At 40.4% G+C, this 15,091-nt stretch overlaps 1 protein-coding gene across 1 annotated transcript; it reads right to left on the reverse strand.

Moving 5' to 3' along the window:
* Nucleotides 1-365: 365 nt before the first annotated feature.
* LOC311177636 (olfactory receptor 56B4-like) lies at nucleotides 366-1,331 on the reverse strand (the record flags this gene model as incomplete). The annotated part of the gene is made up of 1 exon (XM_084243813.1): nucleotides 366-1,331. One exon carries the CDS (start codon nucleotides 1,329-1,331, stop codon nucleotides 366-368), a length of 966 nt encoding a protein of 321 aa, XP_084099939.1.
* Between the last annotated feature and the right edge of the window lie 13,760 nt (nucleotides 1,332-15,091).

Consider the following 15,091-nt stretch of genomic DNA (forward strand, 5'->3'; position numbering starts at 1 on the left):
GGATATTTTTCCAACTTAGATTTACTGGTAAAATAATTAGAGTACTAATGAACATTTTGATAAATGTTGTCAAATTGCTTTTTGGTGTATTTTGGCCAATTTATATTCCTACCAGCTGTTATGAGTATCAATCTCAGGATGGCATCAATGGTCAAAAGCATTTGATTTTTTATTTTAACTTACTTTTTTAGTAATAGGAAATTCAATTATTACTTTAGTACCTGTTTTGATTAGTGAGACTGACAGTTATCATCCTTCTATTAGCCATTTTTCCCTAGTAGGAGAAAAAACATTATAATCCAGGTCTATAGAGAGATACAATTTCTATTATTTTCCAGCAACTTCATATCTTCCTAGAGCTAAATTTACTTGGTGGACATGTGGTTAATCAGCCCAAGAAGTCTCTGGAAGCCCAGTCTGAGCTCATGTGTCCTGAGTGCATAGACCATGGGGTTGAGTGCAGGGGGAATGACGTTGTGCAACACATTGAAGAGTACGGGGACAAGAGGGACACTTTTCTCTACTAGGTGTGACACAGACAGCACAATGACACTTGTATAGAAGAAGAGGATAAGTATGAGGTGGGAGCTACAGGTGCTTAATGCCTTGGCCATTGCTTCTACTGAGTTCAGTCGCAGCACAGAGCGAAGGATTAGCCCATAGGAAGAAAAAACCAGAGTGACATCAAAGCCAATTATAATCCATGCTAAGATCAGTTGGTAAAATTTGTTCATAGTGATGTCATCACAAGCCAGGCTGATAACCCCTAAGTTAGAACACAGGCAGTGGTTAATTTTATTGTTGGAGCAGTAGTGTCGCTGGGCAGCCAGTACAGGCACTGGGATGACCAAAACGCCATTTCTGAGTAACATGAGTCCTGTGGATTTGATCACAAAAGTTCCAGTGACTATGGAGGGGTAACGAAGGGGGTGACATATGGCTATGTATCTGTCAATCGCCATGCAGAGGAAGATACCAGACTCCATGCCAAAGAAGCAGTGGATGGCATACATCTGAGCAAAGCACTCAGGGAGGCTGATGATTTTAGCATCAAACCAGAAGATAGCTAGGATCTTGGGCATGATGGTGGTGGCCAGACCCATGTCTACTACTGCCAATATGCCCAGCAAATGGTACATAGGTTCATGCAGTGTGGACTCTTGTTGGATGGTGATCATGATGAGGAGATTTGCAACAAGAGCTAAGAGGTAAAGAAGAGCCAGGGGCAGAGAGAGCCAGTGCTGCCACTCGTGAATGCCTGGAAATCCCATGAAGATAAAATGGGAAATCTGGAAAGAGGAACTGTTGGTAATACTGATGGAGATATCCATGGCCCAGGTTTCCTATTCTCAGTGTCTGTCCATAAAACCGAAATAGGAAGAAGGTTGTATTTGAAAGTTCAGTTGAGGTTCTAGATCAGACATTCCAGTTCCTGACCCAGTTCCTTCTATTCATGAATTGTCTTCAACTTTCTTTTGGTTCCTGGAGATATTCCACAAAGCAGGAGCAGCAACAACAAAACAAATTAGTTCAAATAGAAGGTTAGAAAAACTTTGTCCAAATATATCAGCAATAATCTTATTACTACCAGATAAATATTATTTGGTTCATGTTCTTCTATTTTTTGTTTTATATTTAAATGCTTTACATATTATTCAGAGACAATTTTGCATTTTATCTTTGCTTTTAGCAGTGTATTGTAAGGCATAAAATAGGCACTCAGCAAAAATAAATGTAACAAACTTCAGTATCATAAGAACAATGTAGAGTCTTAATTTTAATTACTGTTTTATATTTCTGTATTTGGCTGTTAGAGAGTTTACTGAACAATATTTTGCTTTTCAGTTTTATTTTTTTGAGTAGAATTTCAAACGACACAAAAGTGATACATAAAAAGTGCATAGCCCTCTTAAAAATTTATTTTTGACAACATTTTGGTTTTTATTAAGTATTATACATGCACATGATAAAAATTCCCAATCTTTTTCTACCAGAGGTAGTCAGTAATACCAGTTCTAGGGAATTCTTTCAGAGACAGTTTTTCTGTGAATAAGAATATATGTATATATTTTCACACAAAAGCAAATGTTAGCAGGTTAATCAAACCCCTTATTATTTCCATTCCTTTCTTTTAAAAACTTTTTTTGGAGACTGATATCACCATGTGTATGTTAAGTTGCAAGATTTTCTATCACATGGATATACCATAATTTAATGAGAACTTTTAAGGACTTTGAATTTGTTTCCAATATTTTGTTGCTAGAAAAAAGTATTTAACAGTGTGCTTGTTCATGTCTCTAAGATTATTTATGAATTTATCCACAGATTATTGTCAAGAAATGAATTTCTGATAAAATAGGAAAAAAAAGAGATTCTGATAGCTATTACCAAATTGTCTTCAAAGAGTTTTTTCTTAATCTGTATGAAGGGTTGGACATTTTAAATCCTCTTGATATACACTGAAAATTTTCTTCATAGACACATTATAGAACTTTACGCACTAGAATGAATTCATGAATGTGTCTATTTCATCACAACCACATCAAAATTGGTAATTTTCATTTTTATGTTTAAATTCTTTACTAATAGAATAAATGAAAATTGATATTTTAATCTTAGTTCACCTTTCACTTCATTGTTTAGTGAACTTTAACGCTTTCAAAAGTTTTTGTCATTTTCATGCTTAGCCAGGTTTCTCTTTTGCTTGATGTCCAACGTATCTTGCAGCATTAAATGAAATACTGTTTCTCTGGTGCTTAGTATGGAGTGTGGTGGCACAAGCTATGCATTTGTATCTGTTTCTTTATTAAGGATAGTCCCTCTAACTGTTGATCTTTTTGAAAACAATTCCTCCAATTTCCTTTTCATTACATTCTATGTATCTTTTAAATGTACACCCTGCAAATGCTTAACCTTTCATGTATTTATGACAGTTGAACTTTCATGTTGTTTCATGACGCTTAAGGATTTACAATGTAAAATACAGAAATTTAATGTTTACTTTCTTTATAAAATGATTTAAAAATTAAATTTGTAACTGATTTGAAATCTGACACAGAATGACAAAATATCTAAATTCATTTCACCCACATTGAGACAAATCATTATTCCAGCACCATTCAGTAAATAAGTCTTCTCATTAATTTGTAGTAATCATGTTTTAAGTCAAATATTAAACTCAAACATATCTCTGCACATTACTGCTGGACTGGTCAGTTCATCATTTAAGTTCATCTCAGTGGCAGTACAATGATTGTATTTACCATATGTTAAGGAAGAACCTTCCTGATGATTTCAAATAATTTTTTTAACTAAAAAAAGACTTGTAACTAAAAAAGTGGTGGCTATTTGCCACCACTGCTTTCCAAAATTAATAGCTTTTTAGTAAATTCTCAGATTTTCTTTTTGGTAGAAAGCTATGTTTCCTACCATTAGGGCAACTGTGATATTGCAAACTTTTATTTTTATTTTTTAATTAATTTTTTTTCTGAAAGATTTATTTATTTATAAAAGAACTGGGGTACAGGCCAGATGCATGGGAGGGCGAGAGGAGCCACCAGAGACAGAGCGGGGAATAGAACAGGCAGAAGGACAGAAATACACTGCTGAGGGGAGCAGTGGAACGAGACAGGAGAGGTGTGCACGCCACGTGTGACCCTCGCCAGCCGGCTGGGATCGAACTGGCGCTGCAGAGACTGCGGACAGCTTCACAGTGCTGCGCTCAACCACCTACGCCACCAGTGGAGGCCCTGCAAACTTTTATTTTTATATTTCATCTTGTTTATAATTTTCTAAACAGCATAAAAAAATATTGGCAGGCACTCTCACTTTCTAGGTCTGGACTTTGAACATAAAGCCTCTCTAGCTGTCTCCTGGGGGTGCCAGCCCATGCTGTTCTGATAGATGGTCTTTTTCACTTTCGATGGGTTGATGTCTATTTCTAGTTTTGTTTGAATCAGAAGTGGGTGAATTCAGTGGGTAGCTCTAACTGGGATTTTGAGTCTAATTTCAATGGGAGGATTTGCTGCCTCCTCGTTGGCAGCGCACCTCCTGGAGTGCCCTCTGCGAGGCAACCATTTGGTTGCTCTTTCCTCTGGCAGGGATTTCTACTTTCTCTAGCATGTCAGGAGGAGAGACAGAAAGACAAAACAATGGAAGCAAGTGAGAAAACCAAGGAGGGAAGAGAAAAGTGTGGCAGGAAAACAGAACAGAGGCCTCAGGACACAGCAGGAAAACAGCCTCTTGCCCTCACCTCAGCCCCTGGTTCCTCCTGGCTGGGAGGTCTGAAAGGATCTCCAAATGGAACCACCTTCTATAACTGCCCCTTCTGGCTACACCTTTCTTTTATGCATTTGTTGCTGTGAGCACATTGGTTCTTGTCCTCTGAGGCCTGGGCTGTTGCGCAAATTACAGTCCTGAGATACCCGGGACATTCTCTGCCACTCCCTAGGTCCTCCATGAGACTCTCGCTAATCTTTTTTCCTCTGTGATTCAAGGGTAGGTATTTTTTTCATCACAGTCCCAAATGGCCTCAAAGATCTTAGAGACGCATTAAGTTCATCTCAGGGCACAGGAGGACTGAGCCCCCAGTCTTATGCGAGCACTATTAGATGAGCATCTCTGTCTTTATTTTTTTTAAGATTGATTTATTTATGCATACAAGAATTGCGGTACAGGCCAGAGGTGTGGGGGTGAGAGGACTCACGAGAGACAGAGTGGGGAACAGAACAGGCAGATTGACTGAAATACACAGCTGAGGAGAGTGGCGGGCGAGACAGGAGAGGTCTGCTGCGCCATGTGGGTATCTCCTGGGCAGGGGATCGAACTCATGCTGCAGTGGCTGCAGATAGCTTCATAGTGCTGCATCTTAACACCTTGTGCCACTAGGGAGGCCCCAATCATCTCTGTCTTGATGCAAGTTTAGGAAGTGGTGTCCCTCCCCCCTGCACATATGCTGCCCTTCAGTCTCTTCCGAGACAATTTTCCAGCAGATACATCTATGCTTTATCTTTAACCATTTTCTTTTTCATGAGTTCCTGCCCCCCCTCCCATATATATAAAATGCAGATGCCTCCTCTGCCGGATATCTGTTTGCCCTTGCAGATCTGTTTTGCACACTGCTCTGTAGCCACAGAGGTGGAAGTCTATGGCTAATAGCTTGTGGTTAGATTTGGCTAATGGGAGGAACTGGTAGGAGATAGAAGGCAGCAAGAGACAAGTTGAGAGATTTATTTTCCTGACTTATTCCTTACTAATCCACTGTTCTTCAATTCCTCTGTCCTTTCCTGAAAACCTCTGCTCCTGTCAGGTTGTTTCCCCAGTGGCTTTTGTCAATACTGCTGTTTCCTCCCATTGCCCCTCAGCCAGTAGCTTTTGAGGTTGCCAGCCCTAGTGTATGCACCATCCTTGTTTGTTTGTTCATTTGTTCTTTGCATGTCTTTTTAATATTCTCTTTATTATGAAGTTGTCTCTCAACATCCATGGGAGATTGGATCCATTTCACCTGTGGATTCCAGGGTCCGTGGATGGTCAAGTTCCTTGCATAAAATGACATAGTATTTGCATACTATCCCTATATCTGCCTATATTTTTCGATCATCTCTAGATTATGATCAATAACTAATACAGTGTAAATGCTATGTAAATAGTTGTACTGATTGTTGGGGGAATAATGATGAGAATAAAAAGTTTGCACATGCTCAATATGGAGCAATCACCATAGACCTAACAACATAGCATGTAGTTTTGATTCAAGGATGGTTGGGACATTAATCCCTTATCAGTTACATATTGTATAAATATTTTTTCCCTTTCAGTAGGATGTCAGTTTGTTCCTGGAATGCCAGCCTCGGTTCCCTTGGCCAATAAAAGGAAAAAGAGTTTGAGGAGAAGGAAAATAGTTTAATTTGTTGACAAATTGAGGCGGGCAGCAGACCGCCATGTGCTCTTTGGCAGAGGGCAGGGGCATTTATCCAGAGTTAGAGGGGGTAGAAGAGGAAGCGGGCAAGAGTTAGCATCCTTATACATGAGCGTCTGGGAGTTTTGGTTGATGCCACCTTCCTTTCGCTATCACCTGGTGGTCAGCAATTTCAATGTGATCTTCCTAGCATTGTTCTTTCCCCTCAGAGTGTAAAAAAAGCAGTTTGCTAAACCTAGAGTGTAAATAAAGAAAGGAAATGGGAGAGTTTCTCTGGTGGGACAGAGGGAGACATATACTTTGTAGCTGCATCATACTTAATCATCTTGTATTTTTGTTTGCTGTATAGAAACTTTTTAACTTGAGGTAATCTCAAGGGTGGCAGAGGACGTGCAGTGGAAAGTGGCAAAGAGTGGCAGACAGGGTGGAGAGATCAAGAGAGAACATCAGAGCAAGACCAGGGAAAAGTGAAGATTCACCCTAGGCTAGGAAGCCTGCCAGCCTCCTGGGCAGCACCTGCCCTGTACCTGGTTGCCTCACTACAAATGGTGTAGGAAGATCATTAAAAGCCTGAAAAAGCCACTGAGGGCTCCAGGACTCCTCCTGTACCCGTCTCCTGCTGCCTGCCTGTACTACACGCTTCTCTTGATATTGTCCCAGAGAACTCTTACACTGTTTTCATGTATTAAAATACTGTTTTTCTCTACCTTGTTCTTTTCTTGTGTTCTGTGGTATCAGGTTTGAGGTTCATTATTTCTCTTCGTGGCTTCTGTTTCTCTGCTATTTAAAGCCCAACAATTGCATTTTAAAAATCAGCTATAGTGCTTCTTAATGCCATTATTTCTGAACGAAGCTCTCTCATATTTTCATTATCTTTATTCTGTTATCTTAAGTTCCACCAACATTGCCAGGACTGTTGCCTTGAATTCCCCTTCAGTCATGATCCACACCTCCACTGTGTCTGGCTCCGTGCAGGGTTTTTGTTCTGGCATTTGCATTGCATGCTTCTGTCCCCTCATTTATGATTTTGTATGCGTTTTAGTTAGGGTGAATTTTCAACTGCAATTTTTGTAGTTGGAGTAGTTAGGGGACTGGTAGTGGTAAAGGGTAGTAGGTTTGAAAAAGGACCAAGGCAATTGACATCAAAGGATCGCCTCCAGTGGACACAAGAATTTGAAATTCTTATGGTAAAGTGTTCTTTGTGGAGGCAGCAAGTGTTTATAGATACCTCAGGCAGGGACCTGGGAGGCAGGTGTTTCTGATGTCTCAGCCTGAACTTTAGTAGTAATAGTGTCATCTGTATGGCAGTCTAGGTGCTCTGGCTCAACTCAAGCTACAGCTGTTCTGTCTTATGAGGCTCAGCTTCAAGCCAGTAGTGCTCCTTCTGTGCCCTCACCTCTGTAACACTCCTAACCCGCACCCTCTGCCCTGGGTGCCTACTTGTCTGCCCGTCTCCAGTGCAGCTCTGGGTCTGAGGACCCACCCCCTGGCCCCTCATTGCTGTGTGCAGGTGTCAACCTCTGTAGAGGCTCAGCGCAGCAGCCGCTCCTTCCTTTTGTGAGTTGTACTGCACCATTATTACTTTAAACTATGTTTACTTAGAGTTTTTCCTACCCCTTTTTGTCAGCCTGATGCTCTTATTGTATACACTGGTGATTCTTCCTCAGCAACTTCTGGCTTTGGGTTGCGTCCGTTTAGTGCGCGTCTGGAAGAGGCAAGTCCGGCATCTTCGCTGCGCCGCCTCTTGTGGACTCCCTCCTAGGTTCTTCCGATTTTTGTTTGAACGAGACTAATCACACCCCAGGTCAGATTTTTCAGCAAGTTGCATTTGATTATGCCATTTAGAGAATCTTTCGGTCAGAAATTAAAAAATCTAATTCAGTCACATGGATATTTTCATTGAAGATATTTCTTTGTTAAATATTTTCTTTAATGTTAGCATTAAGCTTTTTTGTACTTGATTCCTTTTGGCAGGGCATTCATTCTTAGTCTTATTTATTAAGTAGAAAATTTTTCCAGGAAGTTTTTTTTTTTTAAATAAATTTTATTTTTATATTCCCCATACAATTAAAATCCCCTTATTTTCACCCCAATCCCTCCTCTCCCTGCCCCCCCCCATAGAGTGTCTCTGGTTCATAGTTTTTGTTGATTTTGATTATCACTTTCTTATAGTTATTCCTTTTCCTGGTCCCTTATTTAAGTTTTCTAGATTCCTGCTATGAGTGAGACCATCTGGTATTTTTCTTTTTCTTTCTGGCTTATTTCGCGGAGCATGATCCCTTCCAGCTCCATCCATGTTGCTGCAAATTGCATGTGTTTATCTTTTTTGAATGCTGAGTAATAGTCCATGGTGTATATGTACCACATCTTCTTGATCCAGTCATCTATTTTTGGGCATTTGGGTTGTTTCCGAAGCTTAGCTATTGTAAACAGTGCTGCTATAAACATAGGGGTGCAGGTGTTCTTTGGAATTGATGTTTCTGTGTCCTTTGGGTAAATACCTAGGAGTGGAATTGCTGGATCATATGGAAGCTCTATGTTTAGTAGGTCCAGAAATCTCCACACAGCTCTCCATAGTGGTTGGACCAGTTTGCACTCCCACCAACAGTGCAGAAGAGTTCCTTTTTCTCCACATCCTCGCCAACATTTCTTGTTGCTAGTTTTTTTAATATGTGCCATTCTCACTGGTGTAAGATGGTATCTCATGGTAGTTTTGATTTGCATTTCCCTGGTTACAAGTGATGTTGAACATTTTTTCATATGCCTGTTGGCCATTTGCATTTCCTTCTCACAGAAGTTTCTTTTTAGCTCTTCTGCCCATTTTTTGACTGGATTATTTTCTTTGTTGTTGTTGAGTCTCATCAGCTTTTTGCAGATTTTTGGGATCAATCCTTTATCATTAGTGTTGGGTGCAAAAATGTTCTCCCAGTTGGTGGGGTTTCTCTTTGTTTTTGTTATTGTCTCTTTTGCTGTGCAGAAGCTCTTTAATTTGATGTAGTCCCAGCTGTTTATCTTTGCCTTCACTGTCACTGCTTTGGGTGATGTGTCTGTAAAGATGTCTTTGATGTGCATATCACGTAGTGTTTCGCCTATATTTCCTTCTATGTATTTTATGGTTTCAGGTCTTATGTCTAGTTCTTTAATCCATTTTGAGTTGATTTTTGTGTATGGTGTGAGGAAGTAGTCAAGCTTCATTCTTTTGCATGTAGCGACCTAGTTTTCCCAGCACCATTTATTGAACAAACTTTCTTTGCTCCAATGCATAGTCTTTGCTCCTTTGTCAAAGATTAGTTGATCATAAATCTGTGGGTTTATTTCTGGATTTTCTATTTGATTCCATTGGTCTGTGTGTCTGTTCTTGTTCCAATACCATGCCGTTTTGATGATTATGGCTTTGTAGTATAGTTTGAAGTCTGGGAGTGTGATGCCTCCATTCCCTTCTTTTTTTTTTCAGGAGAGCTTTGGCTATTTGGGGTTTTGGTGATTCCATATGAATTTCATCAATAATTGTTCTATTTCTTTGAAGAATGACATTGAAATTTTGATTGGAATAGCACTGAATCTGTATATTGCTTTTGGTAGGATGGCCATTTTAATAATGTTTATTCTTCCAATCCATGAGCAGGGGATGTCTTTCCATTTCTTTGTGTCTTCTTCTATTTCTTTTAACAGTGTTTTATAGTTTTCTTTGTATAGGTCCTTTACCTCTTTTGTTAGATTTATTCCCAAGTATTTGATTTTTTTTGTTTCAATAATAAAAGGGATGGTTTTTTTGATTTCTTCTTCTTCAGATTTATTGTTTGTGTATAGGAAGGCTACTGATTTTTGCGTGTTGATTTTGTATCCTGCCACTTTACTGAACTGATTGAAGAGTTGAATTAGTTTTAGTTTTTCTGTGGAGTTTTTAGGGTTTTCTCTGTATATTATCATATCGTCTGCAAATAGTGATAGTTTGACTTCTTCTTTTCCTATTTGGATTCTTTGTATGTCTTTCTCTTGTCTTATTGCTCTGGCTAGGACTTCCAGTATTATATTGAAAAGCAGTGGTGAGAGTGGACATCCTTGTCTTGTTCCAGATCTTAATGGAAATGCTTTCAGCTTTTCACCATTGAGAATGATACTGGCTGTTGGCTTGTCATATATGGCCTTTATGATGTTGAGGTATGTTCCTTGTATCCCAAGAATTTCAACGGCTTTTATCATGAATGGGTGTTGCACTTTGTCAAAAGCTTTCTCAGCATCTATTGATATTATCATATGGTTTTTATATTTCTTTTTGTTGATGTGTTTGATAACGTTGATTGATATTCGGATGTTAAACCATCCTTGTGTCCCTGGCATGAATCCTACTTGGTCGTGGTGAATTATCGTATGGATACATTGTTGGATTCTGATAGCTAAAATTTTATTGAGGATTTTTGCATCAGTGTTCATTAGGGAGATTGGCCTGTACTTTTCCTTTTTTGTGTTGTCCTTGTTTGGTTTTGGTATTAGTGTAATGTTGGCTTCATAGAACGTGTTTGGTATTGTCCCTTCCTTCTCAATTTTTTGGAAGAGTTTGTGAAGGATAGGCACTAATTCGTCTCTGAATGTTTGGTAGAATTCATTTGTAAATCCATCAGGTCCTGGGCTTTTGTTTTTGGGGAGGTTTTTGATTACCATTTCAGTTTTGCTGCTTGTAATTGGTCTGTTTAGGTGTTCTATTTCTACTTTATCTAGCTTTGGGTGATTGTAGAGTTGTAGGAATTTGTCCATCTCCTCTAGATTGTTGAACTTGTTTCCATATAACTTTTCATAGTAGTTAATGATTATTCTTTTGATTTCTGCTGTGTCCGTTGTGATTTCTCCTCTTTCATTGATGATCCTGTTTATTTGTGCTTTCTCCCTTTTTTCCTTTGTGAGCCTGGCTAGGGGTTTGTCTATTTTATTGATTTTTTCGAAGAACCAGCTCTTGGTTTCATTAATCTTTTGGATTGTTTTTCTGATTTCAATTTCATTTATTTCTGCTTTGGTTTTTATTATTTCTTTTCTTCTACTGGTTTTGGGGGGTTTTTGTTGTTCTTTTTCTAGATCCTTCAGCTTCGAGATTAGGTTGTTTCTTTGAGTTCTTTCTTGTTTCTTGATGTGAGCCTCTATTGCTATATATTTTCCTCTTATTACTGCTTTTGCTGCATCCCATACATTTAGGAAATTGGTGTCCTTCTTGTCATTCAATTCAAAGAATTTTTTTAATTTCTTCTTTGATCTCCTCATTAGTCCAGTGGTCTTCCAGTAGTGTGGTTTTCAATCTCCATGAGGTAGGAGAGTTCCTTACCTTCTTTTTATGGTTTATTTCTAGTTTGATGCCTTCATGGTCAGAAAAGATGGTTGGTATGATTTCAATCTTGGTGTATCTGTTGATGTTTGTCTTGTGTCCCAGTATGTGATGGATCCTGGAGAATGATCCATGTGCGCTTGAGAAAAATGTGTACTCCATTTTTTTTGGGTTTAGTGTTCTATAGATGTCTGTTAAACCCAAACGCTCTAGGTCCTTATTTAGAGCTATCGTGTCCTTAATTATTGTCTCGTTGATCTATCCATTGTTGATAGTGGTGTGTTGAAGTCTCCCACTACGTATGTGTTTTCTCTGATGTCTGTTTTCAGAGATGACAATAGTTGTCTGATATATTTTGGTGCTCCTTCGTTTGGTGAATATATGTTAATGAGTGTTATTTCTTCTTGGAGTATTGTCCCCTTGATCATAATGTAGTGACCATGGGGTCTCTTTTTATCTTTTTGAGTTTGAAATCTGTTTTATCTGATATAAGTATAGCTGTTCCTGCTTTCTTTTTTGGTCCATTTGCTTGTAGGATTGTTTTCCATCCTTTAACTTTGAGTCTATTTTTATCTTTTGTAGCTAAATGTGTTTCCTGGAGACAGCAAAAGGTTGGGTTTTGTTTCTTAATCCAGCCTGCGACTCTGTGTCTTTTTATTGAAGAGTTTAGTCCATTTACATTTAGAGTTAATATTGATAGCATAATATGTTAGCATCAGTATTTGCCATTGTGTTTGTCTTTCCTTTGATTTTATTTATTCATTCTTTTAATAACTTTTTTTTTTTGGCCTTCTTTCATTGTTATTCATCCCTCTGAGGTTCTGGCTTTAGGACTTCTTGTAGTATTTTTTGGAATGGGGGTTTATTTGTAATGAAATTCCAGAGTTTCTGTTTGTCTGGGAAGGTCCTTATTCTTTCTTCATAGAGGAAGGAGAGCTTTGTGGGATAGAGTATTCTTGGTTGGTTTCTGTTTTCTTGGAGTCTGTTGACTATGTCCCTCCACTCTCTCCTTGCCCGTAGTGTTTCTTCGGAGAAGTCTGATGTCAGCCTGTTTGGTTTTCCTTTGAATGTTATCTGTTTCTTCCCTCTTGTCAGCTTCATTATTTTTTCCTTGTCCTGGATTCTTGGGAGCTTTACTATTATGTGTCTTGCTGTATTTTTCCTTTCGTCGTGGAAGTTTGGTGTTCTTCTTGCTTCTTGTATATCAATTTTCAGCTCCTTCTTCACGTTTGGGAAGTTCTGTTCAATTATCTCCGGGAATATTTTCTCTGTTCCTACATCTCTCTCCTCTCCTTCTGGAATTCCTATAACTCTTATATTTCCTTTCCTCATGGAGTCAGATAGTTCCCAAAGTCTTTCTTTGGTCTTTTTCCTTCTTACTTCTCTTTCCTTTTCTGTTTTGTTTCTTTTTATTTCTGTGTCTTCAAGAGTGCTTATTCGTTCTTCCATTTCATCTATTCTGCTTTCATTGCTTTTCCCAGAGTTCTTTAGTGCCTCCATTGATTCTTTGATCTCCTGCATTTCTTTTGCTTCCCTCTTTAGGGACTCAATTTCATTCTTCTGATCATTGTTTTCCTTTATGAGTTCTGTCATTTTTTTAATCACGGCAATTTTAAATTCTCTTTCTGGAAGGCTCAGAAGTTCTTCCAAGTTACTGTCGTTGCAATCTGGGGGTTGGTTTTCTTTTTGTGGTGTGCTTTTTTCCTGAGGAGTTGCTAGGTTGCATGTGGTTCTTCTACTCCCTACTGTCTGTTTTCTAATTTGCCATATGCATTGGGACACTGTGTTGCTGGAACTGGCGGGCAATTTGGGTGAACTTCTCTGCTCCCCTCTGGCTCCTCCGGGAGCCATCTGTCTGTTTCAAGCAGTCTTTACTGAAGAAAGGTCCCTGTTCTAAAATGCCGATGCGGGGACACACTCCCCTGCATGCCTGGTCTGCCCCAGCAGTGGGTTCCTGCTCCCCCTCTGGGCTTGGACTGGAGGCCAGAAGGGGACTGGCATGGGCGAACTTCCCCGCTCACCTCTGGCTCCTGAGGGAGCCTTTTGTTGGTTTCAGGCAGTCTTTACTGAAGAAATGTCCCTGTTCTAAAATGGCAATGCAGACGCACTCCCTGCGTGCCCGGTCTGCCCCAGCGGTGGGTCCCCGCTTCCCTTCTGGGCTTGGACTGCAGGCCAGAAGGGGCCTGGTGTGGGCTAACTTCCCAGCTGGCCACTGGCTCCTCTGGGAGCCTTCTGCTGGTTTCAAGCAGTCTTTTATGAAGAAACGTCCCTGTTCTATAGGGTGTTGGTGATTTTTTTTTTTCTGGTCGCTATGTGGTGCCAGACATCTCTCCTAACGTCCTTGGGGAGCTGTTTTTTTTCACCCTGTGGGACGGGGAACAGAGTGGGAATGTTGGGGAAATCCTCAACGGCTTTGGGTTGCTGTGTCTGCCTTGTGCCCCACCGTGTGGGGATCCCACGTCCCGAATTTCGTGCCCTGGGTCTCAGTTCCGAAGCCCTCAGGTCCAGGACACGGGCTGTAGCCCAGTTCAGTGTCCGCATAAATGGCGCCTTTTGCACCCCGCTCCCATGTCCGGGCGCCTGGTTTCTGATTACTCAGTGAGGGACATTCACCTCAGTGAGGGCCCCCGCGTGTCTCCCTGCAAGCCTAGGTCGCAGGCGTGGGGACCTGGGCAGCCGCGATCTGCGTTTGCTTTTCCAGCGCGCTGCTTCTCCGCGCAAGCTTACCAGCTGGCCCTGGGCTGTGTGCAGGTCTCCGGGGGTCTCTGTTGTTCTCTAATGGTGCCTGGAGCCGTTCGCTCACCTCCGCGGCGAATCCTGCAGGGTTCTCCACAGCTCCAGTTCACGGGGTGTGTTGGCTGAAATAGTTCCTTTCCACTCACAGTCCCGCTTGATACGTCATTTGTTCTTGTTGGTCATTTTAGTTTGTTTTTTCCTCCTTTCTGTTGGTCGGAGCGTGCCGACTTTGTGGGTGGGGGAGGGTAGCAGGGTTCTGAGCTTTCCTCCCTTCTCATCCTCTTTTATGGCAACTTTCTTCTTTGGGTAGTTTGCTGGAGTCGTCTGTTTATCTTCCGTGTCCCAGTTCTCACTGGGACCTGCCGCTTTTCCTCCCTTTTAACTTTTTTTTTAATGGGAGCTCTTACTCGCAGCATTTCCTCGCCGCCATGTTGCTCCACCCTCTCCCCAGGAAGTTTTTTTTTAATGTATTATTTTTTATTTAATTATTTTCTTTAAAAAGATTCATTCATTCATTCATTCATTCATTCATTCATTCATTTATTCAAGCACTGGGTACAGTCAGAATTGCAGGAGGGTGAGAATTCACCAGAGCCAGAGCGGGGAGCAGAGCAGGCGGAAGGACCGAAGTACACTGCTGAGGGGAGCAGCGGGTGGCAGGAGAGGAGCAGCAGTGGCTGGGGAGCAGCTGGGGATCGAACCAGCGCTGCAGAGGCTGCGGGCAGCTTCGCAACCCAGCACTCAACCGCTGCGCCACCGGGGAGTCCCTATTTTTTTATTTATTATAGGTGATCCATTGCTCAAGAAGAACAGACATTCTTATGCTATCTTTTATTCAGAGAATAAATTTTCATTCTGAAAATTTAGGGCACAGGGTTTCTACTTTCTAGTAAAAATAATAAAGAAAGAAAGAAAAGAAAAGAAAAGAAAAGAAAAGAAAAGAAAAGAAAAGAAAAGAAAAGAAAAGAAAAGAAAAGAAAAGAAAAGAAAAAGCAGACATAGAGCTCAATGGAATAGAATATAAATCCCAGAGATAAATGAACTCAGGCATTTATGGTCAATTAATTTATGAAAAAGGAGTTAATGACACACATCGGAAAAATAAAACCTCTTCAACAGATGGT

The sequence above is a fragment of the Talpa europaea genome, assembly GCF_964194135.1.
Source record: "Talpa europaea genome assembly, chromosome: 1".
Classification (NCBI taxonomy): Eukaryota; Metazoa; Chordata; class Mammalia; order Eulipotyphla; family Talpidae; genus Talpa; species Talpa europaea.